Raw genomic sequence first — 16,029 nt, forward strand, 5'->3', positions numbered from 1 at the left:
GGGAGCCTGGATGGAGCTGTCTTACCACCGCTGTGCACACATCCACCTGGGAGGGAAGAAAAACATCTCCTCTTTCAGGCCGAAGACTCTCACTCGACAGGAATTCCACAGAGGGCTCCGGCTCTGGGATCTCGGGTTTACACGATGACTGCTCAGGGGATAGCCGGGGCAATTCACCTCTTTCTCCAGGAGAGGCCGCTGTTCTGCGCTTGCGCATGACCTTACAGTTTTGACAGCGTTCCCTGCTGTTGACCCGCCAATGTGACGGCTCACCAACATGATAAACTAAGTGGGTTAAGAGGTCTTAATGAGACAAGCCTCCCTGTGCCACCCAGTTTATACACCTGCACTTGGACGGTGGTGATGTGGTCTTTTCAAAAGAAACAAAAGAACCCTCCTGTTCTTGCCTCCTGTCAACAGCCATGGACCCAATCTCCCTCACTAACTACTGATCCTGCAATGAATTCTTTTTCCTCTAAAACAAAAGAGAAATCAAGAATAGATTTCAGTACAAAGCCGTCACCTCATTCTATTTTATTTTTCCAAATTATGAAAAAAGAGCTAAGCTACTTAATCACTTATGTACATACTTACATTTATTTACAAAGATTTAGGTCTCTCCAAACACAATATACAATAAAAAAAAAAATTGAGAGACAAGACAGCATCCAGTCACAGTCAGTGCTGATGGAGAGTAGAAATGAATGCTTAGCATTTGTTAGTTGTCATTTCTTCTGTACAACATTGCTTCTTATGAAGGATCTATTCAAGTGAGGCTTCCACAGTTTCCTGAAGGATAACGTAATACTTGAATGGTAAATCAGAGCCCTTCTCAAAGTTATTAAAATAACTTAGTTCCCAGCCACTTGATTTTGTCTTCTGTTACCAAAGAACCAATGCTATGAAATAAATGTCTCAGATTAGTATAAAGTGAGGTCAATCTCGGTTGCAGTCTGAGTCTTAATTACCCTCCCATTCTTATGTGGGTAGCCTTTTGTGATACACACATCAAAAGCAAGGGTGCTAGGGAGCAGAGAGGGAGGGAGACTGTTCTTGGGCACTCGTGGGCTGGCAGCTGGAGTTCCACCAGAAGCGCTGTCCTCAGTGCACAGCAGTAATTATTAGTCCCATCTCCTCACACCAAGTTAGCCTTTGAGTGTAACTGAAATTTCCAAGTAACAGAGCTGAGCCCGTAAGACCCGTATGTAAACTGTCACCCGTTCTAAGAGTTATTTCCTTCTTTGCCACATGAATCTCCTTGGGGATAGTTTTCTTCCCACCTCAGTTTCTCTTCCTGTTTAGTCACCTCTTTGGTGACGACAGAACACTCTTGGGAAGCTCAGAGGAAATCAGTCCAAACACCGAGTTACAGCCTTGCCTGAGCAAGTCCCTTCAAACTGAGATTCCATTTCGTGGCTTTTTGTCTTCCCCACTGCCTGTATTTCCACAGACCAGATCAGACCAGAGTTCCCAAACTACCTGCATTCCTTTGGTAAAAGGAGTTTATGAAAATTCAGTGCTGGAGTCACAGAGGTGAGGTAAAGGAAAGCAAACAGGAGTTTTCCTTCTTAAGAACCTCGTACAACATGAAAAGGGGTGCTATGGACTTTTGAGGGGGATAAAGTGGGCAGCGCTGCTCCAATGCTCCGGCAGGCACAGTTCTCTGCAGGGCAGCCCCCCCTGGGGATTTGCACCCCCCCGTCCCCCCACCCCCTCCCCAGGGGTCCTCTCACCCACTCCCACAGCCAGGTTCATCCACTGCCAAAGGATCAGGTCTGCATCTCAGCTCTCCTTTGGGCTGAGACCACTTGCAAATCTTTCTTCCCAGAGAAATGGGGGACTCTGCTCCCTTTTTCATTCGACTGACTTTGTGATCTGCTTCCCAGACATTTGTATGAAACAGGATAATGACCAGCTCTCCCGGAAGCTGTCTAAACTGAACTGTCTCGGTGAGAGGTGTAATAGCATGTCCGTCTTCCCTCAGGTATCTGTTCTCTGCTTGGTTGTCCTCAGATATTTTTAACTGGGTTTAAGTTCTTCCTGATACTTTCCTCATGGAGATGTGACAATTTTGCATCTCTTCCTGGTTATGCTTGTCCCCTCCCCAACTCCTTCCCCAATCCCTGCCCCTCCATCATATCTATAACTCTTTAACAGTTGAGTTTTGGGAGCCCCCCCCGCTGCAGCCACAGTGGGCTCTTTAAATCTAAAAGGTATCTGAGAAAACGTGAATTCTGCAATCAAGGGGGAGTTGACTTCATATGAAAGTTCAGCTGTTTCTACATAGGCCAATCTGCAGTGTCGAACTATTATAGAAATACAAGTGAGCCCCTACTCGAGATTTGCTGAAGAAAATGCGATGTATAAAATATCAATTATTTGTTTTTCTATGAAAATGTGTTCGGTTAAGAAAACACACACACAAAGGAAACACAGAAAGTATAAAATCTGAATAACAAACAAAAATACACTGAGAAAAGTAAGCACACAGAGCCCCACGCTATGTAGGTTTCTCCCCAGGATGTTACCTTAAGATGTTAGTTTTATCTTCCTAGACTCATCATCCCAGAACCATGTTTTTCATGCAAATCTCTCCTGCTCCAGAACCTACAATGGCTCCCTATTCCAATATCACCCCATTTTAATGCCTCTGACTTCCAAAGATCTTCTTGCAAATGTTGTCTCTTTTGCCAGTTCTTCAATCTGATGCCGAAGCAGCAGCTGCTGGTAACTGTGTCTGGATCCTGTTTTTGTTCATGATATGGGCCCGGCTCGGACCTTGGCTCCTGAAGTGAACCCAACCTGTGTACAGTTTTCCTGGGATGGGAGAAGGAGGGAGTATATTGTGGCGGTTAACAGGATAGCCCCTGGAGTCTGGCGACCTAGTTATGAATTTTAGCTCTACCACTTATTAACAATGTGACTTGACTTCTCTGAGTCACACATTCACTGTCTCTAAGCCAGCTGTAATGATACCCCCATGCAAGGCTCATCGAGAGGGTTCAGTGAGAAGTGTATGGAAAGTGGCCAGCCCAGTGCCAGACAACCAGTTGGTGCTTAATTAACTGCGGTTAGCACATCTCCTGATGTTACTTATTACTGTTCAAGGCAACTGACAGATAAGTAGAACCTGGCTCCCCGAGAAGCAGACCTTCTCCGTCAGGGCTGTTCTGCGCCTAGTACACGATACACCATGTACCCACTGTGCAGTCCACAGGATCCTTACCTAGTTCTGTGTGTTCATGTGCTGACCACGACGTACCAGAAAACCTACAAATAAAGACATTTTCATCTCAATTAAAGAACAGAAAAGAAGCTGAAATCTGGAGTTGCTGGCGAGAAGCCTAAACCAGGGAAATTCTAAAGTACAGCCCTGTGGAGCTGGCATTTCCTACTCTCCTAAATGTAAATGCTTACATCAAACTGGCTACAGAGTTGGGCCAAAGAGTTGTTCAAAAATTGGTTGTCCAATGACAGAAAAACAAAAACTACTGACGAAATGTTTTTTTCTATAGCAGCTTGTGCGTAAAGCTAAGGATGAAGGGAGCCTAGAACGGTCTGGACCAGCACTGCCTGATAGGAATAGAGTGTGAGCCACGTAAGTAATTTGAAATGTTTAGTAGCCACATTACCAAGTAAAAAGAAATGGGTAAAATTAATTCTTAATATATTTTACTTATTAGCTCAACATATTAAAAATATGATTTTAACATATAACCAATATAAATATTATTAATGAGATACTTTATAGTCCTTTTTTTTTTTAACTAAGTCTTATAAATCTGGTGTCTTTTTTTTACTGACTGCATGTCTCACTTTGGACTCCCACATTTCAAGGATTCAAGAGCCACCTGTGACCTGTGGCTACCATTCAGCACAGCACCGGTTTGGATTTTAAGATACGGTCCCACACGTTTGCATCAGTTTCCTCCCCATCAGAGGCATCAGCTCTAACCTGTAGCCATGTTAATGGTCCAGCCTCTGTGTCCACAGGCTTGACTGAGCTCTAAAAGTGTTTGTCAACTACAGCCAGTAGTGGGAAGTGTTTATATTCAACTCTTTCCCCTTCTGAAGGCTCCCTGTCAAATGCCTCACCTTCCAATTACTGGCTTTAGGGGTGAGGTACTTGCTGAACCTTTTTTTTTTTTTAGAACAATTCTTTTTCAGGCACTACCAGTACTGACCACTGGATTAAGTTTCCCTCCACTGAATAAATCTTTTTTTTTTTTTTTAATTAGACCAACCAGCTGTTCGGAGTTATATGGGTACTCAGTGCTACTTTTCTTCGGTTCAGGAGTTCTGGTGGTAAACCCCCAGGAAAACACTCAGTGGAAAATTATTTTCATTTCTGAGGACTAATCTGTTAAGGAGATGATTAACTATAATACTGCTCTTTGGGGATTAAAAATAACTTTTTTAAATGAACACTTGAGCTCCCAAAATATTTTATTTATTGGTAATGATGCCCTAAAACTTTCTTCAGCTGATTTTTTTTTTAAATAAGTTTAGAGGAGAGTCAACTGACTGATAATCTATTACTTAGGGATCTTTATGGTATTTGCAAGCTATAATATGGAAATGGTACCCTCAGGAAATCACAGTCTACTGCTAATATCCCAAAATAGTCTAGGGCAGTACTGACCAACAGAACTTTCTGCGAGGATAGAATTGTTCTGTTTGGTCTAACGTGGTAACAACTAGCCATCTGTAACCACTGAGCACTTGAAATGTGGCTAGTGCAAACTGAGGAACTATATTTTAAATTTAATTTAATTTAATTTTATATTTTAAATCACTACAAGTGGCTAGTACCCACTGTATGGAACAGTGCAAGTCTAGGGAAAATGAAATCTCATTTGTGAACTTGATTCGAGACATGAGTATGAAACGCCACGGACCCTGGATGCCATCACCTTGGAGAAAGCTTACTCTTCAACCTTCCCTGTGCGGGCGACAAATCGGTCTCACGAATTTCCTTTTGGTTTCTGTCACCGGGACAGAACATGCTGGGACCAGGTCACCAGTTCTCCAAGGCATATGGATTGCTTTCTGGGTTAGCCCAAGATCTCAGGGGACTGAGGAAGGCTCAGGAAGGCAATACAGGTAATCTCAGGTCATTTATACCCACTCCAGGTCACCCAGCTCAACAAAAGCTCCATCCTACCTGGATCTCCTTCTGGGCTATGGGTCATAGAAATTATAAGCATGGCAGTAAGAGGTCTTTTGCAAAATCTGGCTTGAAGACCAGAAGTATAACTATCTGTTGAAGTGGACCACAGACGGGGGGCTGGGGAACAGTCCCAGGTACACCTGGCTGTGTTCCAACTCCTGTAAAGCTCTCTAGGGCTCGAGGATTCATTCTGCCTTAAGATAATTTGGAATCTTGGGGAACCTGACACACTCAGCAACCCCAGACAATAAGTAAAACGAAAAAGGTTTTGTTTCTTTTGAAATGTCTAAAATTTCAAACTTTGTTTTCATCTTCACACTAATCACTTCTTGGCCTTTGAAAAAACAATTCAGGTTTGCAAACTTTTTCTTTTTAAAGAAAATACGTGATGGGCTGGGGAGGCTACTGCTCAGTGGTAGAGTGCATCCTGAGCATGCACGGGGTCATTGGTTCAATCCCCAGTACCTCCATTAAATAAACAAACAAACAAACAAACAAACCTATTACCCCCACCTCCCCCACATAAAAAGAAAGAAAGAAAAAAGAAAGCTTTAAAAACAAGAAAGAAAGTATACATACATTTAAAAAATAGTGCAGCAACTACAACTGCTGGCAGTATTGCGAAAAGCGCGTATCTGTGCCTTGTATTATCTGGAAAAAAAAAAAGAAAAAAGAAATATAATTAGCTGAATGGACCAAAACTGCAATACAGTTGATCCTCCTTATTTGCAGATTCCGTATTTGCAGATTACCAACTTATTAACATTTCTTTGTTATTCCCCGAACCAGTACACCCAGCCCTTTCACAGTCATGCGTGGAAGGGGCAACAGAATGGTGGAAACCGCGATGCACGATACACACGTTCCAGATGCTGGAGTCCCCAGGACTCAGGCCCAGTACACCTCTCTCCGACAACTGCTCTCTCCAAGTGATCGCGTCTAGTCCCAAGGCTTTATTTAAATGCCTCCTCTACTCTGATTATGCCCAAATTTATATCTCCAGCCCTGACCGTTCACTAGAAAACTAGACTCACAAGTCAAAGTGCCTTATTTGATGTCTCCATTTGGATCTAATAGGAAACTCAAACATGTCCCATATTTGTGTATTTCCTCTACACACCTGCTGTTCCCCTGCTTTCCAGTCTCAACAAACAGTAACACGATTCATTCTGTCGCTTGGGCCAGCAGTCTAGGAGTCATTTGATGTTTCTTACTAGACACCCTTTTTCCCGACTCAAACCACTAGAAAATCCTCTTGGTTCTATTTTCAAAATGTACCCTAACCCGAACCACTTCTCCCAGCTCTGCTGCTATCACCCTAGTCTCAGACACCATGCGCTCTTGCTTAGACTAAGAGTTTCCAAATTAGGTGCACACACACCAGGGAGTACATAAGGTGACCAATTAGGTGCAAAAAAAAAAAAACCCCTCTATTTATATTTACTGTTCATGTCATTCTTCAACTTCTTTAAAATTTGGTATATGTTTTAAAATTGTACAGTATATTCATTTTGTAGTGCACTGTGGTTGAAGCATCTCTTGTTCCCCAATAATCAATCTCTCCTTTTAACTCCGGTAATAAAATCCCTGTGTTTAACCTGGGCATGTGGCCAGCCAGCTAAGGAGGGGACTTCCCAGCCTCCCTCAGCTAGACGTGGCCATGAACTCAGGCTGGTCCAGGGAATATGAGTGGAAGTGATACATGCCACATGCAGTCTTTAAAGGGGAGGACCAGATTCTATCCCTCCCCTTGCCCCTTTCCACTTGCTAGGAAACAATTAGAGATGTGAACCCCTGTTTGACTCCAGACAGCGCACTTTTTAAGCTATAAACGTTTGAGTATACCTTTCCAAAAGATAAGGATTCTTGGTAAAAGATAACCATGCCATTAACATACTTAAAAATGAATTGTGTTCAACATAATCAAATATGCAGTCACTGTTTAAATTGCTATTTTTTACTTTTTTCGTTTAAATCATAACTAAATAAGGTCCATATATTGCAATTAGTTGATATGTTTCTTAAATCTCTTTAAGTCCTCCCAATCACCTCTCTTTTTTTTCCCCTTACAATTTATTTATTGAAGAAAACTGGTCTTTGGTCCTACAGAAATCCCCATAGTCTGTGGTAAGATTTAACATGATATGGTTTTCGGAAGCCAATTCCTGCGAATCAATTCAAAGTTTTTTTTTCCTTAATCTGATTTATTTCGAGACATATGAAGAGTCAAGATGGTGTCATGGAAGAAAACCCCAGAAACTGGAAGACTTCAATTTCAATTCTATTTCCATGACTTCAGTGATCTCGAAGTCACCCCACCTGGCTGAACCTGTCTCTCTACTCATAGAAAGTAAACAACTCCTGTCTGACCAGTCTAGAATGGTGGTGATGAGAACCAACTGGGACTGTTATGTGGAAGGTTTGCCGAAGGGCAGCAGGTTAGTCAGTCTGCTTTACTGTGCTTCATAGATAAAGCATTAGAAAGTCTGAATAAAAAAAATCAACACTTGAAAAGTAAATGCCAATATGTAACTGTTACTCCTTCATGGATTTGTACCTGTTGGGGCACATGCAACTCCCTAGAAAAGGAGTTAAAAATCATCATGGGAAAAAGAGACCCAAGACTTTATTGTTGAAAAGAACCATTAAGATCATCAAGTTCAGGCCCCAGATTTATAGAAAAGAAAAAAGTCTTCCCACATTTGGTTAATGGAGAAGTGTGTCCACATTACTCTAGGATTTACAGGACTTGAGAACTATCTAAGTAATGTTTCTCAAACTTGCAAAATCTACCACGTAATGTGAACTATTGACGTGGGGGGAAAATGTAAAAGAAAGATGAATCGCAATTATTTAATAACAGAAAAGGTTTGTTTGTAAATTAGTAACACTTATTTCCTATCAATGATAGGGATGCTATTGTGACGATCTTTTCTCAGGGTATCAGTGGGGAAGAGCATCTCCCCTGGGCATTCCATTCCAAGCGCAAAGGTTAAATGAAAACCATACAAGGGCAAAACGCTTGAGAATCTTACAACATTCCATATAATTCTATAGAGGATCTTAGTCAGAAGTAAGTTCCTTCAAGTGGTTTGCCTCTTTGAACACTTGAACATCTTGGAACCTGAACGCTCTTTTCAAGATTTCAACTCGTTTGTTCATGCCGTGGATGGGATCTTCTTTCTCTCTGTTGGTTACGTGCGCTGCACACATGTCAAAGCCACAAGCACACTAGTTTTGTTTCTTGTTGTTCTCACTGTAAAGCAACTATCTGCTAGCACATAAATTGCATTTCCACACTGTATGCTTTGGGTATTATGCAAAACCCAGTAAGTGGAATTAATAAAGGCATGTCTGCTCCCAGCATAATAACTGTCATTAACTTTGCAGCCGTTTTTCAAATCTTCTTGGCAATCGTGCGACTAATACACATGGTGCCTCTTTGACTGACACCTCCATGGGTTTGGTCTTTTCTCTGTTTTTAGGGGCCAAATCTATCAATTATGAATTGGAAGTCGTTTTGTACTTTTTCTGGAAATATTTGTGTTACCCAAGAAGGCACCCTGCTTTGTCTGAAAATGATAGCACAACCTAATGGCTTTAAGTTATTATCTGAAAAGTTTCAAAAAAGTACGACACATGGGAGACTTAGGAGGAATGGCTCAGGAATCAAAAAAAATTCGAGTGTTTTTATATACATTTGTTGAAAGAGGTCATTAAAAAAATGTGACTGCAAGTTTACTGGAGAACTGGACCCAGGCAATCAGAGGCTCCTCACCCCATCCTGTGCTTGGAATGTATGCTTTCTGGTCCTGCCACGGGAACTGTTGTCAAGGACGCACCCTAGAGAGACTTTCAAGAGCTGAGAGGCCATCTGGGCGGTGCATGTGGCTGAACCCAGTGAAAGCCTCTATACAAAGATTCGGTGGGCAGAGACAGAGATGGACTGGTCCTGCAGCCCAAGACAAGCCTCATGAGGAAGCTGCCTGGCTGGTGGGGGTGGCCTGCCTCTTCCTTCAGTCCCTCCTTGGTCTCCATAGACAGGGGCCAATTTACAAACCAACATCCTTGTATCTATTAATTGGCCCTTTTCTGTTTCCGTTGCTTGTCTAGAAAAGAAATTTCTTCACGGAATCACCCTATCCCAGTTCAGAGAGACCCACACTCTGTATTTGCCCTGGAATCCTGTTCACCCTACAAGTGTGATGTCACTCTGAAATACAATATTAACTATTTTCATCTCTTATGTTTTAATGAACCACTTTCGAATGACTGATCCTTCTGTCTGTAAACTGGGGATATAATGTAAAAAACAGATAATAGGAATTGTAAATTACAAACATACATGATACTTAAGCAACATAAAAGACCATAGCCGAGACAGATTGTCACGCTATTAACCAACTATTAGCCTAGACAAATGTTTCTTATGCACCTTCTTGTAGCACATGGGCAACCTTGAAGAGCACAATGGTTATGAAGAGTATCAGAAGCACTATGGTGACTAATTAAGAGCATCATCTCTGAAGCCAGATGGCCTGATTCCAAAACCAGTCTCTACCACTTACTGGCTGTTGACCTTGGGCAGCAAGTTAAACCCCCAACTCAGTCTCAGTTTCTCCTCATAAAATAAGGATAATTACCAGATCGTGTGGGGACGTAATTAATTAATATATGTTTCAGAGTGGTGCCTGACACAGAAAGTCCTGAAAAATGTTATCTTTATATCTAGAATGGAGTGTCTGGGAAAACAGTAATTCATTTTACTTCTCAAACTTGTGAAATGAACCTGAGCAACGACATCTGTGGTTCGAGATTCACCAACCACTGGTGGTCCAGGATCCCCACTGTAACACATACGGTCACTTACCACTTGGGGCGCAGGTTGACAAAGTGATGGATGACTTCTGTTTGAATAATGGATTGCTAACGACACACTGAACTTCCTGTGAAAGATCGCTGTCCTTCAGAACATACATATCAGATGGGTAGAAGCTGGAGCCGCTTGGACACGGCATGGTGGGAGGACACTCCCATGAGTACTGCAGGAGGTCTGTGTGCCTGCTGGGAGGCTCCAGTATCATGCATTGGAGCGTAATATTTCCATCGTTCAACATGCAGTTTACTGTCGGTAATGGAGGAAACTCTGAAAAAAAAAAGTAATTCTTTTTAATTTTTTTTTAATGGAGAAGAATAGTATCTGGACTCTTTCTGTACAAATTCATGAAGACCTCCAACTTCCTCATGAGCTTGAAAAGACCACCTCTTGGAACACCAAGGGGAGAGAATTCTCTCCTCTTCTGGGTCAGATCTGTCTGCTCAAACTCAATGCAGACACAGGCCCCCAATCCCTTATCCTCAATCCCGAAATCCACTAAGTTCTGAAAGCCGGAAGATTTTTTTCACAAAGGTTTATTATCATATTTTACTAAGTATATTCACATGCAGGAGTATAGGGTGCCCCCTATAAATAAGTGGAGTGCTTCTTAACACACACAGAAGAAATAGTTTATACTACCTTCCTCAAATCTGAAAAAGATTGAATCCCAAAAGGCCCCTGATTTTGCAAAAGGTACTGTGGAGCTATACTGCGAGCTGGCCCTGCTCAGAGGTAGAGGAGGGCGTGGCCCATGTCCCACACCTGCCTGTCTTGAGGCCTCGCTCCCAGGTCTCCTCTAGGAAGCACCTCCTGCTGCCCAAGGCAGCTGGACGTGCAAGGATGGGTAAGACACTCACATGTCATGACCCGCCACTGTGGCCTCTAAAACCTCCATGCCAATTAGCTCATCCCATTAGTCACTGGTTTACTTATTAATTCATAGACCTTCTCACATCTCTCCTTTCCGCCAAAAGCTTATCATAAGAGATCTGAGAAAACGTAGAAATACATGAAATATACAAAAAATGGTCATGGCAGTGTTTGGATAATAAAAGTTCAATACAGTGTAAACATCTACTAAAAAGCATATTAAAGTTCATCAAGATGATGGGATACTATGCTGTCATTTAAAATGACATTTATTTTCTAAGACAAAGGAACACTTAAGCTCCAATGAATAATCTAAAAAATATAGGTGTTCAACTCACTTTGCCTCTATTTTGTCCTCTTAATTCTTTTTTTTTAATTGAAGTACAGTCAGTTACAATGTGTCAATTTCTGATGCACAGCACAATGTCCCAGCCATGCACATACATACATATATTCATTTTCATATTTTTTTCATTAAAAGTTATTACAAGATATTGAGCATAGTTCCCTGTGCTATTCAGCAGAAACTTGAATTTTTTCTCACTCAGTGAAATAACACCCCAGCCTGCCTTGTTAGAAACCTGAGCCGCACATGACTTCTCTTTCTGCTTAGGGCTTCCTCAGTTTGAGGTTCAATCTAGCTCACATAATTTGTTACGTGAGCCCTTAAAGTTTTTTCTTTGTTAAAGGAACTCTTAGACACACACACACACACAAACACACACACACACACACACACACACACACACACACACACACACACACACACACAAGAGCGTATTCATTGCAGACCACCTGCTATCAGTAAGCAGGGTGACAAGTGGTGAGTCATGACGGGCACCACTAAGACTTGTGTTCAAGAGAAAAGGCATAAAGAAGGTGAGGGGACGCTTGGAAGACCCAGGAGCCATGCTTCATGATTTGGCCAAGAACGAGTCCTGAGCAGAAATGACAGCTGAACCCAGTGCTCAAGTAGCAACTTGCAGCCTCTTCTAATAATCACTTCAGAAACCCATGGGCTCCTGGAAAACAACAGATAACCCTGATCAGTGTGATAATTCAAAATCACATTTGTACTTGGCCTTCAAAGAGAGGACATTCAGACACGTGCTACAACATGGACGAACCTTGAAGACATCATACCAAGTGAAATAAGCCAATCGCAAAAGGACAAATCTTGTATGATTCCACTGACACAGGGTTCTTAGAGTGTTCAAGTTCTTGGAGACAGAAAATAGAACGGTGGTTGCCAGGGAACGGAGGGACGGGGGAATGGGAAGTTAGTGTTTGATGGGTACAGAGTTTCAGTTCGGAAGATGGAAAGTTTTGGAGATGGATGGTGGTGATGGTTGCACAATAACGTGAATGTATTTAATGCCACAGAACAGTAAACTTGCAAATGGTTAAAATGGTAGGTTCAATGTTAAGTATATTTTACCACAATAAAAAATGGAAATAAAAGAGAATTTTTAATCTTCTTTTTAAGCAGTAGAAACCTTTCTCTAAATTAAATCTTAAGCACAGACCAATATTCTTCAGAAGGATAATAAGTTGCTCTAGTGGGCTCAAAATTAGAGCCCGGACTCCTCTTCCCTCAGGCCCACCCTGCACACCACACGCCCACCACAGCCCCAGGCACTTCCAAGGAGCCACACGGGTCTCCAGCAGAGCTGAGAAAAACCTGTTCTAGGTACTGCTTGTACTTCTGTCTACGTCTGCAGCCAGGCTGGGCACTTCTCGGGGGCAGGAAACCGAACTTCGTGCTTCCTTGGACACATTCCCCAGCAGCACTTCTTAACTATTCACGCGAGTAAGGATCCCCCAGGGTGTGTGTTAAAATGCAGATTCCTGCCCCGCGCCCCGTCCCACGTGACTCTGACGTGGGTGCTCTGCATGTTGTTGCAGATTCTAATTTACAATCTAGTTCAGCCCATGTCTAGGGTTTCATCAAACACTTTCTAAACTGGACAGAGGTGCACCACGAGGCCCTCAGATGTGCGTCTTCGGAGGGTCAAGATTAGGCATTATTCACGTCTTAACCCCAGAACCCGACATAATATAAGACACATATTGGCTCCTTAGCAAAGAGAACTGATGTTGGATACATGGAGGGATGGATGGACAGATGGATATACTCTGGGAGACAATCTTCAAATTACTGTCTCCACTCCACAAAATGTAAATTCTTCAATCAGTTCACCTCCGAAAAGGAATGAAACAGTGGCCAAGGGCAGGGACTCAGGAGCCTGACTGCCTGGGTGCATATTCCAGCTCTGCCAAGAGCCACTTGACCCTGGGCAAGGTATCGAAGCCCCCTGCGCCCGGCCTAACTCTCCTGTGCGATAAGGAGACAAACAGGATCTACCTATGTGACTGATGCAGATGAAATGAGTTGACACAGATAATAATTCATGCACGAACTCGCAGGCAGCTTCTGGCACAGCGTAAGTGCTCCACAATGCTCGCTGTAATGGAGCCCAGGGCTAGCAGGGCGAGGCTCCCCAAAGGGTGTCCGATACCACAGGAAGAGTCACTGACCAGAGGCTGGGAGGCGTGAGCTCGTGCCCTGGCTTGCTGGGCGATTTCAAACCTCTGCTCATTGTAGGAGCTGTTTGACTTTTAAGAACTCACCCAGCCCAGGCCTGGATGGAGAAACCCATTGATAAATCGGCCTCACTTTCCTCTGTCAAAGGGAGTGCAGGACTTTATGAGGTCATTGTAAAGGTCAAGTGGAATGTGGACACCCTGGGAAGGGGAACATGTGGATGTACTAGAATTATCTTCCATGTTGTTAGAGCCCCATGAACTGTACAGAAGCTCTTTCCAATGGTTTCGCTACAGCACTGTCGTCAGGGAGCAACCCTGGAAGTACCTATCCTGCTCACCGAAAAGCAGGCAAACCTTTCTGTGGCATCTGGCTCAGAGCTTCTGCACCTCAGATCTTTCCGTCTGCAATCTTCATATTCTCTCGCTGCCCACAGGACTGAACACAGCCATAGCTAACGAGTATTAGGTGCATGTCTGCCTTCAGCAGCTGGCAAGAAATGTGCCCACTTCATCCCTGAGACAAGTCAGTCAATTTATAATTAATGAAGTCAGCTCACTGCTCTGTAAGAAATGAGGATTTCTTATACATATCTGATGACATTTGCATATTTCCATAAACTTTAATCCAAAGTCACATGCCAGCCCCGGCCATGTGAGGGCAGGGCAGTTAGTTCCACTCCCATAAACATTACCATCCTCCACACAATAAAAGCGGCAAGAGGATGGGGCAATTAAACGTTGATGGTGGAAATTTTCAGGGGACTTTCAGGGAAGGAGGAAAGCCAGATGTTCACTTATACAGAAGGACGTAGATGCCCCAAGCTTAGGAGGTGCCAGGAAAGCCCCTTGTCTAAAATATCCTTTCTGAAAGGGTCTGGTGTCTCCGGAAGATTATCAGTCTCATTACTTAAGTCTTAACATACCCTCAAGGAAGTGCGACTTACTCATTTCTTAAAAAAAAGAAGAAGAAGAAGAAGAGGAAGAAGTATGACTAATGACTTTGACATTCAAATGTGGACTCTTGAGTCATTTTATATATTTTTATAACCAAAATCTGTATCTTACTGACTCTTTCTTGGAAGTTATCTTCTGATTCTTTCCTTTCCAAACATTTGCTACCAACACCCCTGTCTACCTGGATGATTACAGTAGCTTCTAACCTGGCACCTCCTCTCTCGAATCCACTGTAAATACCTACCACCTGATTAACCTTCCAAGGCACGACTCTGCTCCAGTATCAGATACAGTGGCTCAAACAGGACATGGAAAGCTCAGATTTGAACTGCTATATTGGACTCTGTCCTGCTCCACCTCCTGAAACCATCTTATGCACTTCGCCACCAGCTGAATCTTCCTAAAACACCCTTTCACGTAGAGGAAGTCAGCCTAGAACTACATCCACTTCTAGGATAAAGTAAGTGAAACTATGACCCAGTAGAAGTGAGAGATGGGTACAGGTTGAGTTGTGAATGCTGGGTGGCAGCACAGAGAAGGCAGCTATGAGGCAAGAGCATTACCAGGACATTTGAGAACAGCAAGGAGGCAGGGGACGGGGATGCCACGTCACAGGGACCAGAACTCATACAGCCTTGTAGGCCACTGTGAAGATTTTAGCTTTAATGTAGAGTGGGATGGTGCCACTAGAAAGTTCTAAGCAAATGAGTGACATGATCTGATTTCTGTTTTAAGAAGATCACTCTGGCTTCTGTGTTTAAAATTAAAGTGTAGGGACAAAGGTAGGAGCTGGGAGACCAACTTGGAAGCTACTGCAATCCTCCAAAGGGGAATGAAGCAGTCCTGGATCAGCACTAGAGGAAGTGATGAGAGGTGGTCACATTCTGGTTATATTTTGAAGGGAGAACTAACACAATTTCCTGGTGGAGGGAATATGATGTTCAAGAGAAAGAGAGGTGTCAAGGACGAAATCAAGGTCCTAGCCTGAGCAACTGCAAGGATGGAGCCGCCATTAACCAAGAGGGGGAAGACTTTGGAAGGCACAGGTTGTAAGGGAAAGATCATGAGCTCATTTTGGGACATGTGGTATTTGAGAGGCCGGTTAGCTATCTGAATGGAGACAGAGTAGACAGAAAAGCACAGAAGGAGCTCAGTGAAGGTCTGGGTTAGAGCTCTAGATCTGTGCATTATCAGCATTGAGATGATATTTAAAGCCCTGACATGTGATGAGCCCACCCACTTGGGTGTGAATGCAGACAGAGAAGGGAAGCGTCTCCAGTGTGCAGAGGTTGGAGGAATGTTAAGAGGATGCAGGAAACAGCAAAGGAAACCGAGAAGAGACGGTTAGTGAGTTAAAAGGAAACCAGCATAGGGTGGCGTCCTGAATGCCAGGTGAAGGCAGTGTTTCAAAGGGGAAGGAGTAATTAGTGTGTCAAAAGCTGCTGAGTGGTCGAGAAAGAGGCTCAGTGAACAACATTATTACTGAAATAAGTCAGACTGAGAATGATAAATACTGTATGATCTCACAGATGGAATCTAAAAAGAAAAAAGCGAAACTCACAGAAATAAGAGATCAGACTCGTGACTACCAGAGGCAGAAGGTGGGGGA

At 43.1% G+C, this 16,029-nt stretch overlaps 1 protein-coding gene across 2 annotated transcripts in view; it reads right to left on the reverse strand.

Moving 5' to 3' along the window:
- The window catches only part of CD58 (CD58 molecule), a 36,402-nt gene that overhangs the window by 2,010 nt on the left and 18,363 nt on the right, over positions 1 to 16,029 (reverse strand). Inside the window, exons 3-6 of one of the 2 annotated variants that reach the window (XM_074370265.1) lie at positions 10,041 to 10,316; positions 5,750 to 5,821; positions 3,227 to 3,270; positions 520 to 2,817 (exon numbers count right to left, since the gene is read on the reverse strand). In XM_074370265.1, the coding sequence (XP_074226366.1) occupies positions 3,227 to 3,270; positions 5,750 to 5,821; positions 10,041 to 10,316 (392 nt within the window). In that variant the 3' untranslated portion in view covers positions 520 to 2,817. Of the gene's footprint in view, positions 1 to 519; positions 2,818 to 3,226; positions 3,271 to 5,749; positions 5,822 to 10,040; positions 10,317 to 16,029 lie in introns of those variants that run through there. The other variant, XM_074370266.1, reaches the window with a different exon arrangement.

The sequence above is a fragment of the Camelus bactrianus genome, chromosome 9 (assembly GCF_048773025.1).
Source record: "Camelus bactrianus isolate YW-2024 breed Bactrian camel chromosome 9, ASM4877302v1, whole genome shotgun sequence".
NCBI lineage: Eukaryota > Metazoa > Chordata > Mammalia > Artiodactyla > Camelidae > Camelus > Camelus bactrianus.